This window comes from Anser anser, assembly GCF_964211835.1.
Source record: "Anser anser genome assembly, chromosome: 6".
Lineage (NCBI taxonomy): Eukaryota > Metazoa > Chordata > Aves > Anseriformes > Anatidae > Anser > Anser anser.
Window position 1 is genome coordinate 8,665,771 of NC_139726.1, and position 15,773 is coordinate 8,681,543.

General features: G+C 36.8%; 1 protein-coding gene across 13 annotated transcripts in view; it reads left to right on the plus strand.

Moving 5' to 3' along the window:
- Positions 1–15,773, plus strand: part of DPP10 (dipeptidyl peptidase like 10) — a 486,012-nt gene that overhangs the window by 302,031 nt on the left and 168,208 nt on the right. The window contains exon 1 of one of the 13 annotated variants that reach the window (XM_083841931.1): positions 2,055–4,591. The exons of 11 other annotated variants lie outside the window; for them this stretch is intronic. In XM_083841931.1, coding sequence (XP_083698057.1) covers positions 4,471–4,591 — 121 coding nt within the window. In that variant the 5' untranslated portion in view covers positions 2,055–4,470. Of the gene's footprint in view, positions 1–2,054; positions 4,592–8,880; positions 10,463–15,773 lie in introns of those variants that run through there. One more of the 13 variants, XM_083841932.1, reaches the window with a different exon arrangement.

A 15,773-nucleotide genomic window follows, 5' to 3' on the forward strand; every position in this document is an offset into this window, starting at 1 on the left:
TGGTGGGAATCTTTAAGTAGTATTTTGCTGGGGAGATAATAGTCTTTTCTGACAGAATGAAACAAGTTGATTAAATGGCTAAGGTAAAACGGTTAGTGCTGTGATTAAATTCTTAATTCAGAAATTCGTGTGTGTTACGTGTGGCCTTGCACTGTAGAGATTTTGGATTCTGTAGGCTCAGATCAGCCATCTCATTTACGTGTTGATGCAGTAGGATGTTGGTCATAGCATGAGTTCAGACGAAATGACTGTTACTAAAAGTTATTTTTGTTAATTATCTTACTTTTCCCATCACACAAAGCAGTTGGAGGGAAATCTTTGTTTTCTAATGATCTGAGAGCAAAGATGGACTGTCTCCTGGAGAACAGGTGGGCTGACTGCATATGTAGTGCTGTAATGCTGCAACCGGGTAATGGTTGCATCCGAACCAGTAGACACCTGCACAATCTGGGTGTTCCAAAAAAAAAAAAAAAAGTAGAAGTATGGAGAAACTGCATTTTCTTTTTTTTTTGTGTGTTTTTTTTTTTTTCTTGAAAGATGATTTTATGGGAAATGTATAACACTAAGAAGCTTGGAAGGCAGAAGAAAATTCAGTTATTAGCTAACACTTTTTATAGCACCTGTAAAGGGCAGCATCTTGTAGAGACACCTGCAAAACCAAACCTTGTCATAAAAGCCTTGCAGCCTAAATTGAGATAATAGATGTGACAGATCTGAGGAGCACTAATGAGCAAGATGCACTGCTACTTAGGCAGTTGGGTTTAGGGAGTAGAATAGCAGGCTGTGCAAAGAAGAATACCAGTAAACAATTCAGCATTTGTGAATTGCATCAGTCTGTGTATAGCTAGAAATGTGCCGGTCATACAGCTCAGTCTTCTGAATGTACTCCTTGTAGGGTTTTCTGCTGAGTAGTGCAGCTTCTTTTCAAGGTTAGATATTAGGAGAAATTTCTTTACTGAAAGGGTCGGGCAGTGTTGGAATAGGCTGCCCAGGAATTGGTTGAGTCACCATCCCTGGAGGTCTTCAGGAAACGTGTAGATGTAGAATTTAGTAGCATGGTTTAGTGGTGGACTTTAGTACTTGGCTGGACTAGATGATCTGAGAGGTCTTTTCCAACCTGAATGATTCTGTGATTCTGTTCTCTTACTAAGAATAGGTTGTCTGTGACATGAGGTGTAACACGTCTGATAAAGTGTTGCTCTCCATTTTTTTATGAGTATTTCAGCTCCCTGTGAACAGACTACCAAAGGACTTCTGGGCAAGCGTTTTCCTATTTCTTCTGAAAGTCTGATGATTACCTAATTAGTCATTTGTTAGAAGCTAGTCATGTCATAAACCTACAGAAGTATTTGTAGCTTTTGTCAGGATACCTCAAACTTAAAAGTTGTTTTTAGTGAAAACCTTTCACCTTTAGTGAAAGGTAAACATAGCTTAGTTCTAGATATGTGAAATTTCTTGATTGTCTTGCATGAACAGCTGGTACTATAAAAGCTACCAGTGAACAAATACTTTATTTGATTATTATAGATATATTATAAACATGTAACCTGGTATTATATACATGTGTAATAAGTAATATAAAATATATACATAAAGTATATTATATTGGTGTATATTGGTTGCCTTCAAAATCACATCACCAGTTCTCCAATGCAAATGAGTGACAGCTGTAAGAAGGGAAAGCAGTAGGTTTGGCCCTATTTCCCCTAGGCACAGTCTTGCTGTATTTATTCATGGTCGGGTGGAGGATGGTGACAGCGCTAGTGGGTGTCCTGTATGACCTGCCTCACTTCACAGCACAGTAGTGACAGAAGGATGAGCTGTTCCAGAGATGGATAGTCTTGTCTTTGGAATGATGGCCTTTGCATAAGATAAATATTTAAAAGATATGTGCAGGGTTTTAAAAGGTTTTATTAGGATTGTGAAGGTTAATTTTTTTTTTTCTCAATTTACAGACAGCATGAAGGTATGTAGGTACTGGTCTGTTCTACCAGAAATTCACCCCTCCCTTCTTCCCCCCCCTGTTTCTGGGAAATACTGTTTCATTCTGATCCTGAAATTATTATTATTTATACACTAGCCATATTAAAACTGATAGGACTTCTGCCATTTTACTCGAGGTTATGCTTTCACTGTAAATCTAACTTTGCACTGTCAAATCTTTGCTCAGTCTAATTACCACTTGCCTCAAGATTTCCTATGACAGCAAGATCAAAAGGTTCATTATATTTTCTGAGAAAATCTTTATTCTATCCATATTATGTCTCCATTTTAATGTAATAAAGGAAACGCTTGTCTTTACAGAGAAGGAAAACAGAGTATGAATGATTTCTTTGTTACAGTAGCTGAGGCATTATTCTTTTTTTTTTTCTCTGAATTGAGTATATTGTCTGTAATTTTTTAATAGAAAGTAGAAATTTGTGTTTCTAACTGTGTTCTGTTTTTTTTTCTTTATTTTTTTTCCATGGGTCCTTTTGTGTCTTGGGTATAGAAAATAAATTGAAGATGTACCTCTATGAAATGACTGTTTTTAACATCTTTCTCAACACATCCCTTTTCCTTATGTAGTTTGACTGTCACAGTCAAATTCTGTCCTGCATTGAAAACATAATACATATGCTTTTCTTCTGCTTTCTTTTCCTGAGAAATTAGAATCAATTCAGAGCTCATTCTTATACACAAATTATTAAAAAAAAAAAATATTCTCAGTGTGCACTCGCTTGTGCTTGCCTATGCTGATAGCTTTTTGTTCTTGCAGAAGCAGACTACTGCGGTTTACTGGAAATTAGAAGGGAGAGTTGAAATGCACTGGTAGTGTTGTAATGTAATCTGTTGTCTGGATGGAAGTGTCAGGGCTGGGTTGGCTACATGGCACCAATGCAAAGCTTTTGGGATGGCCCCTGTTTAAAATAGAGAGAGGCTGTGATTTCTCTCCAGCCATGGTGTGAGTTGAGGGCAGTGGCCATCGCAAACTGAAATCCTTTCCTTACTGTCCTGTGCCTACTTCTTTTGGCATACATCCCCTTCAGTGAACAGCTAGTTCTACAAGTCTTTCAGAGTCTCCAATACCTCTTCATTTCTCTCTACTTCTTTTTTTTTTTTTTTCTTCCTGAGCTGTGAACTATAACTCTGATCATATTGGGGGAGAAGGCTTATTCTGCGGTAGTCAGTGAAATGGTGAACTGTTTTCATGCCCTTCTCGTTTTCATGACGTTTCCCTCGTAGGCCCCTTCCTGTCCTTGTGGGGATAAGCCAGCTAACGCTGCCTCTTTGACTCCTGTCACTGATGTGTCTGCAAAGGCACATTTCTTATTGAGACCCACACACTTCAGTGGGAGCATCGCAGAGGTTCACCATCACCAAAGCTTGTGCTTTGGATTGTGTGAGAGGGTATCACACTTAAGGTGGATTTTTGAGAGGGGATGCAGACAACGTACTCTCTGTGTACAGAATAAAGAAGAAAAAATGGTTGAGAAATGGGGGGTTGAGATAAGGATAGCAAACAGAAGAAAGGGAGGAAAGCTTTGACATGATCATCTGTAGGCAGCCTCCCCTGTGCACTTATATGTGATCTGGCACTGAGGGGGAAAACCTTTTGCAGCATAGGTCTTTCCCTTTATTCTTCTCAAAAATCCAAACTAAATCCAATCTGCCCTGTAGGAACTGCTGAAAGTCTAACTCCTAGCTGAACCAAGACAGGGGAATTCTGAAAGCCTACCAGGGCTTTCTGTACGTCAAACTAATTCAGATTGATATTGAAGATTGCAGTGACAAGCAGGGACACAAAACTCAGGAACAGCTGAGTTAAATATTTAGAAGAATTTTCACAAATTGTATCTCTGGGGTAAAAAATGGGAATCGGGAAATCTAGGATCTGTTTTTGAGCTTAATATTGATTTTTATTTAATTACTAAAATAATTTATTGCAAAAGGTCAAGTGCCGTAATAGTGGTGATCACCTTGGTTTGTCTGTTATTAGTCCTTGGATTTTCACTTTTAAAAATGAAATGTTTTCAGTGGTTAAGATTACATATATATGGTTTACTAAAGGTTGTAGTCCTAAAAGGTCTGAATTAACAAATATGGGGAGTCACTCAGTCGAGTTGTGAAGGTCGGTCTAATCTTTTTAATTGCATTAACTTTTATGTCTTTCTGTCTGCTACTGCATCTGCTTTGTTATTTTGGCAATGTCAGATCTTTAACTCATCATGTACTTTGGGTAGTAGTAATAATAGAAATAATAATAATAACAATGATAACGGTTATGTTGAAGAATTCAAGAAAAGATCAGACAGTCCTGAATCTTTGAACATCCTCTGTCCCAGAAGATGCAAATAACTTCCATAATTAATTTTAATGAATTTCTTCTGAGGTTTCTCAGTCCTTACTCCACCCATTTGTCAGGAGGAAATAGCAGGAGCTTTTGATTAACATTCAGATGACTCCTCTTTTCTTCTATTGATAGTTTCTATGATCATTCACCCTCATCACCTTTTCATAGGCCCAGTATCTTGCCCTTCCCTGGAAACTGCAAGATCAATTTGGTTCAAAGTTGCTTTAAGTGCTGTTCTGTCCATAGGTGGAATGCTAGGTGTGTAAGATACAATTAACATTTAATTTGAATATTAAGTTTCATACTCTACAATTTTATGAAGAGTTTATTTATTTATTTATTTTCTTCATGCTCTGTTGTGGTAAGCTTTAATTGTGGTAGCACAAAGATTGTAGGACATGTACGTGAAATGTCAGATTGCCAAGGATGCTCTTCTGCTGTTGGGATTTGAACCTGACTCTCATTTCCCAGATAAGCACCACCCTCTAGTATGTTCTGGAGCAGGGTTTTTTCAGTGGTTCATGCTGAAGTGGTTTCATTTTGCATATAATGATTAAATATTCATTGATCCTGAGCGCTGCACAGATTATGTTAGGCATAGTACTTCACTATAAATTGGGTATTTGACTCCCAGACTGGATGTCAGAAGTCCACTGTATGTTTTATGTAACCTATGCATAAAATTTTAGGCTTCATAGCTCAAAATTATATAATTATACAATTTCAGCATTGTTCCTAATACCATCTAAAATAAAAATTCAGTAAACATGGATAAGAGGTTTTTTTTTTTTTTTGAGAGAGAGTTTCTAAATAGATTGAGAGTGATATTGGTGATCTTGAGAACCTATTTGTTTCTACATTCCAGACAATTGACATCTCTAAATGCTGTTGAGAAGAAAGAGGAACAAGAGGGGAAACTTTTTTTGTTTTGTTTTGTTTTTTAAAAGGGAAGGAAAAAATTCTCCATAAGTGAGGTTTTGAGAAATGTTCTCTTTTCTGGTTCTCTTAAATTCTAGTTAGCTAAGTGCTTCCATGGTGGAAAAGAAAGTGGTCAGTAAGAAGCTTTTATGTAATTTAATAAAAAAGACAGCAATGCAGTGCTACAGTAGAAAAAGCTCCTGAGGTTTCTGTTTGCTGGAATGTTTGATTACAGAACTATCGTACAGTATTTTTGTACTGTAATTACATATATGTGAAATATAGCGTATACAATAACACAGTCCTTTCATACAATTTAATTTGTTCTAAAATGGCTGCTGCTTTGTAAAGCTCTTAAATACCTGTTCTGATTTCAGACTGAAAGTTTCAGACGTAGGCTGTTTAATTTATGGCCTAGCTCCCACTGAACTGAGTTGTTTGCAAGACAAATCATCGCATTTCATCATAAGGAGGTCAAATTTATTTTTAATGTTGCTGATAGATGAATGCTGAGTAGCTATGGTCGCTAGTTCCTTTCAGTAAGTTATTTCAATTAATTTGTGGGATGTACTCTGTAAATCTGTGATAAATGTGTCGTCACAAGTTTACCTAGACAAGGTTGTGCCAGAAGCCTACAAAATTGTCTTGAGGTTTTTATTTGCTTTCGGTGTTAAGGTGTGAGATGTCAGGGAGTTGTAAAAGGGAGAAGAAAGGGACCATCTTAGAGGTTAATATTAAAAATGTTAAGATTAATTGCTTTAGTTTTGAAAGAAAGAGGCTCTTCCAAAGAGAGGTCTTGTGTGCTCTGAGATGGCTGCTGAAGGGGCTTGTTTACCTGAGTTTTACTTCAGGCAGTGTCTTGGGATATAAACCCTTATATACTAAAAATCTGGTTTTAGATACCCTCCTAAATCTGGTATGTCTGTGGTTTGTAATCACTGTTTTTAAGCCTTTGACTTTTCTGATTTGATGCTAGGAAACAAAGATGTCACAAATCCGAGCGGGTCAGTTTGTGTGCTCTGGAGAGAGGCTTTGTGCCTGATTTGTATGGCACTGGCAGGTTGTATGACCAGAGCTGAGAAAACCTGTGACAGTTAAAGTAAAGACAAAAATCTGCTTTCTGCTCGTCAACAGACCACTTACAACAACATTAATGTGCCAGAGTCTCAGGACTGAACTGTGAGAGGAAGTCACAACACCTGAGAATGATGTCTTATAGCCTTTGGCAGATCTCCACAGCTGCAGGATTTCTAATGGCAGAAAAAGCTGTGCATCCCAATCATCCCAGTCCCAGGCTATTTTTCCCCTGTTTTTTAGGGGAATCTGCTTATTTGCAAGAGCTGAGTCTGTACACTTTTTCTAAAAATTGAAATTTATATTCTTATTTTAATCCTTTATCTGCAAGATTCACTTGATGGGTGTGTATAAGAACATATAAGCACCAGTAAAATCCATAAAAATATTTTTGGGAGAAATTCTTCAGGTTGGAACACCTCTAAAACATAGTTTAGGGAGTGTGTTCCTGAGTATGTGCTGAACTATTTATGTTTGACTACTGAAAAATCAAACATAGTCAAATGTTAACTATCATTTGTACATTTTGGCATAAAGAAGCATTATGGCTTTAAATCATTTAGATTTTTGCTTAAGACTGCACTACAATTTCTTAATATCTGGAGGAAGAAATAACAATAACTTAGGAGACGTGATGGAAAAAAAAAAAAGTGATGGTCCCAAGGCATCTGTTCAGACTTTACATAAGAGTTTTGGTATTAAAATATTTATTTGGCTGTAAATTAAAGACTTGATTACGTTGAGTTGTAAGCCTTTAGTCGTGGCTTATACTTAAACTGACAAAAGCCTCCTTAGATCTTTCATAGGATTAAGAAGGATTGATTATCTCTGTATTAATCTAACAATTTAACTAATTTGATTACAATATTGAAGTTAGCTTGCTGATTTGACCTTGATTTGATTGCAATATTGCTATATTGCTTTATTCCTGATTTAGTTTGCAGTTATTGATAGTAGTGTTGTTGTTTTTTTTTTCTTTTTTCCACTTCCCCTACTGATTTTTTTTTTCAGAAATTATACTGTAGGGTTATATTTCTTTCAAGAAAAGTGGAACTTTGGATGACCTGATTAAAACTCAGTTTTATTTTATCAGTCATATGCTTTCTTATACTAAATAACAAAACCCTGGGACAAATTCAACAGCAGTTTTGTTTGCAGTTTGACTGTGTGGAAGGTATGTTACAGTATTATTCATACCACCTATGGTTCACTGAGCCTGCAGATTTCAGAAATTTTGCCATTGATTTAACTAGAATCAAAACTTCATGCACTCATAAGGCAAGAAATTTCTATGTAGTTGTTTATTTGCTCTTTTTGCTATTTTTAATTTCTTTCTTCTACAGAAAATTAATTACAAGGAGAAAATGGATAGTATTAGTATATAATAATGTTTGTCTACAACATAGAATTATACAGAAATTAAATGTCAAAGGTGAAGAAAAACTTAACCATAGCAAAGAATTTGTTACAAATATAAATTCATTTTTTTACTGTTAAAATAACATTCCATTTGACCTTATGAAAAATTTTTTGTTGAGTACTTTTGTGTGTTTTTTTCCTTTTAGGTCTTTTATATTTTTCCTGTTTTCCATTTAGAGTAATTATACTTCATGAGCATCCTTTCCTTCTGACTTCTTTTTTTAGTCTATTTCATTTAATCTATTCTTATTGCAGAAAGTGGAAGTGACTGAGATAACCCAGGATTTTCAATTTTAAGCATATTCTGTTCAGTTTATTAACAATATTTTGTTTACCTTGAATAAAAATAATACATTTGCACATGGTTACTAGAGTGGAAATAGTGTTTATTTTATTATTACTATTTTAAATTTTAATATTTGTTGTTGTTTTCAGAGCAAAGATACAAGGATAAATCTTTCCTGTCAGGTGACATTTTAAATTCTATTGTAATGTTTTCATTTTTAGTTTAAAAAAACCATTTAAGTTCTTTTTTTTTTTTCCCAACTATCCTTCTAGCCTATATTTGACTTCAATATACATGATTTTGGCTAAAATAAAAGCAATTTTTTTTTCCTAATTCTTGCATCAATCACTAGAAAAAAAGTGTTTATTTTACAAATAATACCTATAAGATATCAATATTGGGATGTGTTTGTATATATCTGATGGGCTCCAAGTAAGTTTCTTATGCAAAGCATAGCTTTGCATTGGTGGCATTTTGACCAAGAGTCAGTGACTGGGAAGGAATTTACCTGTGTCTGAGGTATCTGAGTCATAGAATGGCCACAGGTACTCAAGAATTGCTGCACAAATTAGGGTAATGCTTGTTTTTACACTGTCCTTGCTAATAATCTAACAGCTTGTTTATTTGGACTGGGAATTAAAAGTAGCTCTTCATTGATAAATGTAACTTCTGCTTTTTCTAGTGGTTTACTCAGTTACTAAAAGGAGTTGCTGTAGACACCACAAGAAGGATAAAACAAGATAAAACTGTCAGAAAAACATGCATATACACTAGTGTCAAAATAATAACTGCTAGATGGCTTTGTTCTTCCCAAGACTAACGCTAGGATATTGAGGAAGATGCTAAGCAGAAAGATTACATCAACCTCAGAGAGGATGGAACCGTAAAAGTGGACAAGGGATTTAGATTAGTGGTGATGGTGAAATTTCTAAAAATTGAGCACTGCTACAATCAATGGCATTTTTGTGGACTTTCATTTGGTAACCAGGTAGCTAAGAACTATCAGGAAATGGAGAAAAAGAAAAAAATTACAGTAGAAATGTTCAAGTTATCAAAACCTGCAGGTGGAAGTAGCTGGCATGGCTGAAGTGTTTTTGGTAATGCTCGAGGGAAACTGGGATGGAAACTGGATTTGAGGGAGAGGGAGAACTACCCAGCTATTTATCACCAATGATCTTTTGTGTGTCCGCATCTCTGCTTTAGGTGATGTATTCCACCTAAGAGGAAAATTTATATTTATTGTTCTTCCTCTTCCTATTGTCCATAGCTTATGTTTATATGTGAGTCAATATATAGGAATTTCCAAATTGTGATTTACCTATCCTTTGACTCATGGGTTTACATGGAAATTTCTCCATTTCAATTTGTGTCCTTTGCCTCTTGTCCTGGCACTGGACACCACTGAGAAGAGTCTGACTGTCTTCTTTACTCCCCCCCATCAGGTGTTCAGAGACATTGGTAAAATCCCTCTGAGCCTTCTCTCCTCCAGGCTGCGTAACAGTCCCAGTCTCTGTCAGATGCTCCAAGCCCGCTGTCATCTTTGCAGCCCTTCACTGGGCTTGCTCCAGTATATCCGTGTCAGTCTTGTACTGGGGAGCTCAAAAGTGGACACAGCACTTCAGAGTTGTCTTACCAGTGCTACGCAGAGATGAAGTATCGCCTTCCTCAGCATGCTGGCAGTGTTCTTTTTTCTCAGTGTAGCAGAGGATGCCATTGACCTTCTTTACCGTGAGGGCACTCTGCTGCCTGATATTGTCCAGCAGAAGACCTTCATGACCTTTTCTACCAAACTGCTTTCCAGTCAGTTGGTGTCAGCCTGCAATGGTACCTGGGGTTATTTCTCCCCAGGGACAGGACTTGGCATTTCTATTAGTGCTGAACTTCACAAAGTTCAACATCAACCTGCTCATTTCTCCACTGTGTTGAGGTCCATCTGAATGGCAGTGGAACCATCTGGTGTATCAACCACTCCTCCCAGTTTTGTGTCATCTGCAAACTTGATGAGGATGCAATCTGATACGTTGTCCAGGTCATTAAGGAAGCTGTTAAACACTACTATTGACCCTTGGGCTATACCACTAGTGACTGGTGACCAGCTGCTTTTCTATTTCTGATCACAGCACTCTGAGCCTGGCATTTTAGCCTGTTTTTAATAGACTTTATTGTCCATGTATTTAACCTGTACTTCATCAGTTTGTCAATGAGAAATTGATGGAGCACAGTGTGAAAAGCCTAACTCAAGATAAACAACATTCACTGCTCTCCCCTCATCCACTGAGCTGGTCATTTCACTGTAGAAGGCTGTTGGGTTGGCTAAGCACAATTATCCCTTCATAAATCTATGTCAGCTGCTCCCAATCACCATCTTGTCCTTAATATGTTTGGAAGTGGGTTCTAGGATTAATTGCTCCATCACCTTCTCAGGGATCAAGGTGAGTCTGACCTATCTGTGTTGCCCTGTGTCTTCCTTCTTAAAGGTGGGAGCGATATTTCCTGTTTACAGAAACATTCCCCAGTTGCCAATACCTATCACAAGAATGTGATTTTAAAAAAGATATATTTAAAAAACAAAACAGAATTGAAAAATGGACATTGACTTTCTACATTCTAAAACGTTTCCTCAAACCAGTTGTCTCTCTTCAAGGTATAGTAGCACATGCATTATGTATCTACGAGGTATTTATAGTAAGGACTTTTCAAAAATTGAATAATATTTTTTAGAATATATGCTTTAAAATGGGTAGGGCTGCAGAAGATGTCAGTGGTGGCTGACAGAGAGGTTAGAAAAAAAAGGTGGAAAGGAAAATAATTCTGTTTACCTATTGTAAAATGGTATTTCTATGACTGAGTTTTATAATTGGTTTTATTATCTTTTTTAGAAGGAATAGTGTATTCTTTGCAAATGCTAACCAGTAGCTAAGTAAAATAATTGATTCAAATTTATTTTCTAATTAAAGATGATAATCTTGTCTTACCTTTTTACTTACTAAGTCATATAATATACTGCCTTCATAATTTGCTACTTTAAGCAATTGGGAATATATTTTTCTTTCAGTAGTTTTTTTCATATCCTTTCAAGGAAGAAATGAAAAAAGTAGGACCGGCTGTCTGTGAATTCCCTTGACAGAGTTACTTTAGACAGAACAAAACTTGTCCTTTGTTAGTGGACACTATGGTTTTCTTCAGCATTAGAGTCACTTGAAGGTGAAAGTCACCTGCATGTTTACTACCAAAACCTCCTTGCTTGCGCACCTGGTCAGTTTTGCAGATGGAATTTACTGTGATTGAGTTTATTTAGCACTCTTAGATTTGCAGGCAACCTAGACAGATGGTGGGGACTAAAAAGTTTGGAAAAGCCATCTCTGGGCAGGAATTGTGTTGGATACCACGGATATAGCATGTGTTTTCCACCTAGGGCTGAAGGACCATACTTTGCCATTCTGTTCTCTGTGCTCACAGCTTGGCTTGCATAGGTAGAATTGTAGTAAATGTTTTGTTGGGTGTCACGTATGTTTACCCTGCCTGGAAATTAAATAGCTCCTCTCTGCTGTTCTGCTGGATTGTGTCTATTTGGAGTAGCAGTTCAGAGGCTGGAAGGGTCGGCTTGAATGGTGTCACTCTTGGTTTCTTTTCTGTGAGAGGATGTGAGTTGTCTTCATTTCTTGAAATGTCTTCAAGAGGATGTGAGATATCTTCATTTCGGACTTGTCTTCATTTCTGTTTGTTGACTCTGTGAAGTACAGGACCACAATGGATTTTATTTTTATTTTTAATTTCCCACTCTTCCTTCAGAGTACAGGAGATTTAAACTAATTAAGGAAGCCCTCAAAACCAACTTCAAGATAAATAAGGAGAAAAAAAAAAAGAGAAGATATGCTTGGAGCCCATCACTGACAATGAGAAATACAAAATCTGTACAAAATAGCCCTTCAGTTTATATTTCAGAGCATTTTTCTCTTTCCATAGTTTAAATGGATGCAATACTGAAGTGGAGAGAGAATAACTTTGAAAAACTGGATGAGTGAGTTCTATGTTACATTAGTGAATTTTACATCATTTAGTGAATGCTGTGATAAACCTATATTGTTAATTATTATACTACATAAGTGCAATGAAAATCTGTTAATGTAATTAGCATTTTCCTGTTGCATGTCGAGTGCTACTTTATTGAAAAATATGTACTATTGCAGAAGCCTTCATTTTTTAGGAATACATCGAAAGTGCTATAAAGATTAGATATGACTAAATGGCTTTAGATTCAGGTCATTTTATACAACAGAAAGGACAATGGGAGATAAAAGACAGGAAAGGGTAAAAGGATTTGTATCCACAAAGGTCTAAATAAAGTGCTTCTGGAACACAGGTCAAAATGTGAAATACTTACAAGTCAGCACACTTGCATTTCTCCCACTAGCCAGTGCAAATTTATAAATTAAGTAGATTTGTTGAAATGATTCCACAAATAAAATGCTTCCTTTATTTTTTATCAGTTAATTCTGTGGAACTGTGGTTGTTAAAATACTCTATATGAGATTGTTTTAATGCTTTTAGTTGCCTCATCAGACTGTTAATGCTGTGTTACATCAGCAGTTAGTGCCATATTGAAAGAACAAACATTAAGGTTTTTTTGATGTGTGCGTGAGAATAAAAACTGTAACCAAGTGCCATTTTTGAAACTGATGAATGGAAGTGCCAGTCAGCCTCTGACGATTTCGTGTCTGGGGAGCTCTGCCTGGCTCAGACAAAATATATACATCAGCTTCTTGAGATGTGCTTAGAGAACTAACACACTGGGTCCTCTAGAAATACTCAAACAGAAGGTAGGGAAAATACTGTAATCAAATGGAAAAATGTAATTAGAATTTTTTTTTCTTTTTCCTGAGTAGATGAAGAGTGAGGATGGATTTTCCTATAGCACAAGTCTGTACGTGCTAAGACGCTGTAGAAAATAGAGTAGTAAATTCTGATACTTGCACACAGAAATTATGCTTTGGGACATTGGAGCTAGAGGCAGACAGAACATTTGTCTTCAGACATATCTGAGTGGTTAGGTATCACCAGAGGCTAAGCACAGTTCTTCTCCTACCACCCATACTACCAGGGCTTGGAAAATATCAGAGTTTTTGGGGGATGGATATGTGCTTCGCAAAAGTTGCTCTTCTTGCAATTGCTCACAGTGGCACCGGTATCATCTTTGGGCTGCCTCTGCTTTGTTTCATGCTTCTCACTTTCCCTGTGCTCCTGTTCAGCCAAGGTACATCAGAGGTAGACTGTGTGCCTTTTGTTACTGGAGCCAGTGGCATAAGCAGCTCTGGAAAAATTCACTAGCTCAAACAATATCCCGTGTTTATAGGTTTATATATTTGTCTTTTTTTTTTTTTTCCTGTCGGTTTAAATAGACTGGGATAGAGAATCCATAACTATGCAAAACCAAATCAAAGTAGATTAAGCAGAATCATGAAATGAGGATATTGCTTTTTATTTTTAATGGGAATTACTCTCCCTCCTAATTCAGTTTTCTGAAGGCAGTGTTGGAACAGCTACAGGCTGAGTGGTGTTCAGTCCTGGAAAATGACAGCTCCGGAGCAGTGGTCCTAGCTGTACACTGGGAAGGCCATTCATTATTAGGTTATTGGAGTAATCTCCTGTAGGAAGCAATTTGGAATGACTGCAATCTGTCTGCCTGTCCGTTTTCATTTTTAAATAACATTATTTTGTGTAAGCTGCATGAAATGATTGCATGCATGGTAAGCTGCTTACTAAAAAATCCTTATGAAAAAAGAGGTGCTGTGAGTTTGCATTAGGCATTCAAAAAAATTTCACTCCTTTAAACTCATTTGATAAAAATAATTTGCTTACCAGCTGAGAGACTATAGAGGGCAAGTTTCAGTGACACCAATGACATCAGTGAATATTATTATACAGATGCCTTTTAAACCCTTAAAGAAGAGGTTAAATTTTAGAAATGTTGCTTCTTGCTCTTTGGGGTCCTTGTGTCCATTCTGGCCCTGTCTCATCATCCAGCAGTTCCTTTGCCATCTCAGTGCAATCAAGAGACAGGCTGGAGACCAGCTTTACAATGTAATTAGCTTTGTGTTTTGGTGTAAACGCCATTGCCATATTACTGGAGTGCCTTACAGCTGTGGAGGGAGGAGGGATGAAAATGCTTTTTTTCCCTTTCGATAACAGAGTAAATGAGTCAGAATATGAGTGATACATCTGCAACCAAGCAGGACAGTAGTGTAAGAAATTGAACGGTATTTTTTCACATTCCAGACTTGGGCCTTTAATGGAAGGTAATGCTCCTGCTGAATTGACTCTCTTTCCTAAACCAGGAACAACAAAAATGTGATCCATGACACACACACACACACACACCAGTCTTATCCTACCCTCCCACCCCTCCCCCAGGGAGCAAACATATAATAAATGCCAGATAAGTGCTGTTACCTTCCTGTTGCATGTCCATACAGGAAAAAAAAAATATCCAACCAGGATAGCATTGTTGGTTTGCATGCATATCTACGTGGCTTTACTATTTTTTCTTTCAGATCTTGTCTCAGTGACACACTGCAGCAATGATAAGGCTGTGCAGAACTGAGACTGGAGAGATATTGCTTCCCTGTTTATGAGGACTGCATTTATTGCAAAGCTGTTTCTGAAAAAGTGTTACGTATATATAGCACTATTGGTACAAAAGTTAATACAGAGAACTGTTTGTCATAGATTTCAAAGTGGTAAAGAAAGAAGAAAAAAATAAAAAAAGATATTAAAAGACCAGTTCTCATAACTATTAGTGTTGTTTCTGACCACAGAGGTTACTGAAAACATCAGGCTTCTTTCATCATCATCTCAGTCAGGTCTCCATTCACCTTTACAAGAAGAGTGAGTTGTGTAAACCACATTAAAAGATGACTCTTTAATCTATAAGCTCTTTAATTTAACGATCGTCTTTTTTCACTTTAGGTGGTAAGGTTAAAGGGCAGTCTCAAAGCTCTGATAATTTAGTTCCCTTTACTTTCCTTCCTGTTAACTGAAAGGTCATTCTTTAGGAGTTAAGTGGTTGATCCACATAACAAAGCTTATTAATAGCCTCTTTTTGAACAGGACTGTATAATATGCTTTTTGCTAGATGTCAAAAATTCCTTTGATATTAATTATGTAATTCCAAAGTCGTAGTAAAATCTTTTGCTTGTGTATAATTATTATTTCAGCCTACGCTAGGGACAAGAAAAAAGAGACAGCAAAGCAAGATGTCTACAGCTTGTTTTGTGTTTACTTCTATCAGTTCTAACCCTGTCTGTCTTTGATTTCAGTGGAGGTACTCTTGATGCATAATGGTGTGTATTATCACAAAGCAGCTGTGAATAAATTTGTGGCTATTTTCTAATCCAGCAATTTGCAAACATCTGGACCAAAGGTTCAAGCTTTCAAACTCTTAATCAGAACATAATATATCGTATGAATCATCATATGTCATCATTGTGAGCCAGTTGAAGTGAAATGTTACAGCCCTTTCACAACACTCTAGATCATAATACAAATGCTGTTGGGAAGGACCTTTCTGTTGTGCCAGAAGTCTCCAGATGTTTCCCCAGGGAGGATCAGTTGTTGAATATTCTTGCGGGATGTGGGGCACTATGTTATAAGTTAGCCTTGGGAAAGTACAGAGGTAGTCTTGAGCTTCCAAGTTATGTGCGTACGTGGAAGTTCTTCAGGATGGTGGTATCTTTTGGGCACATC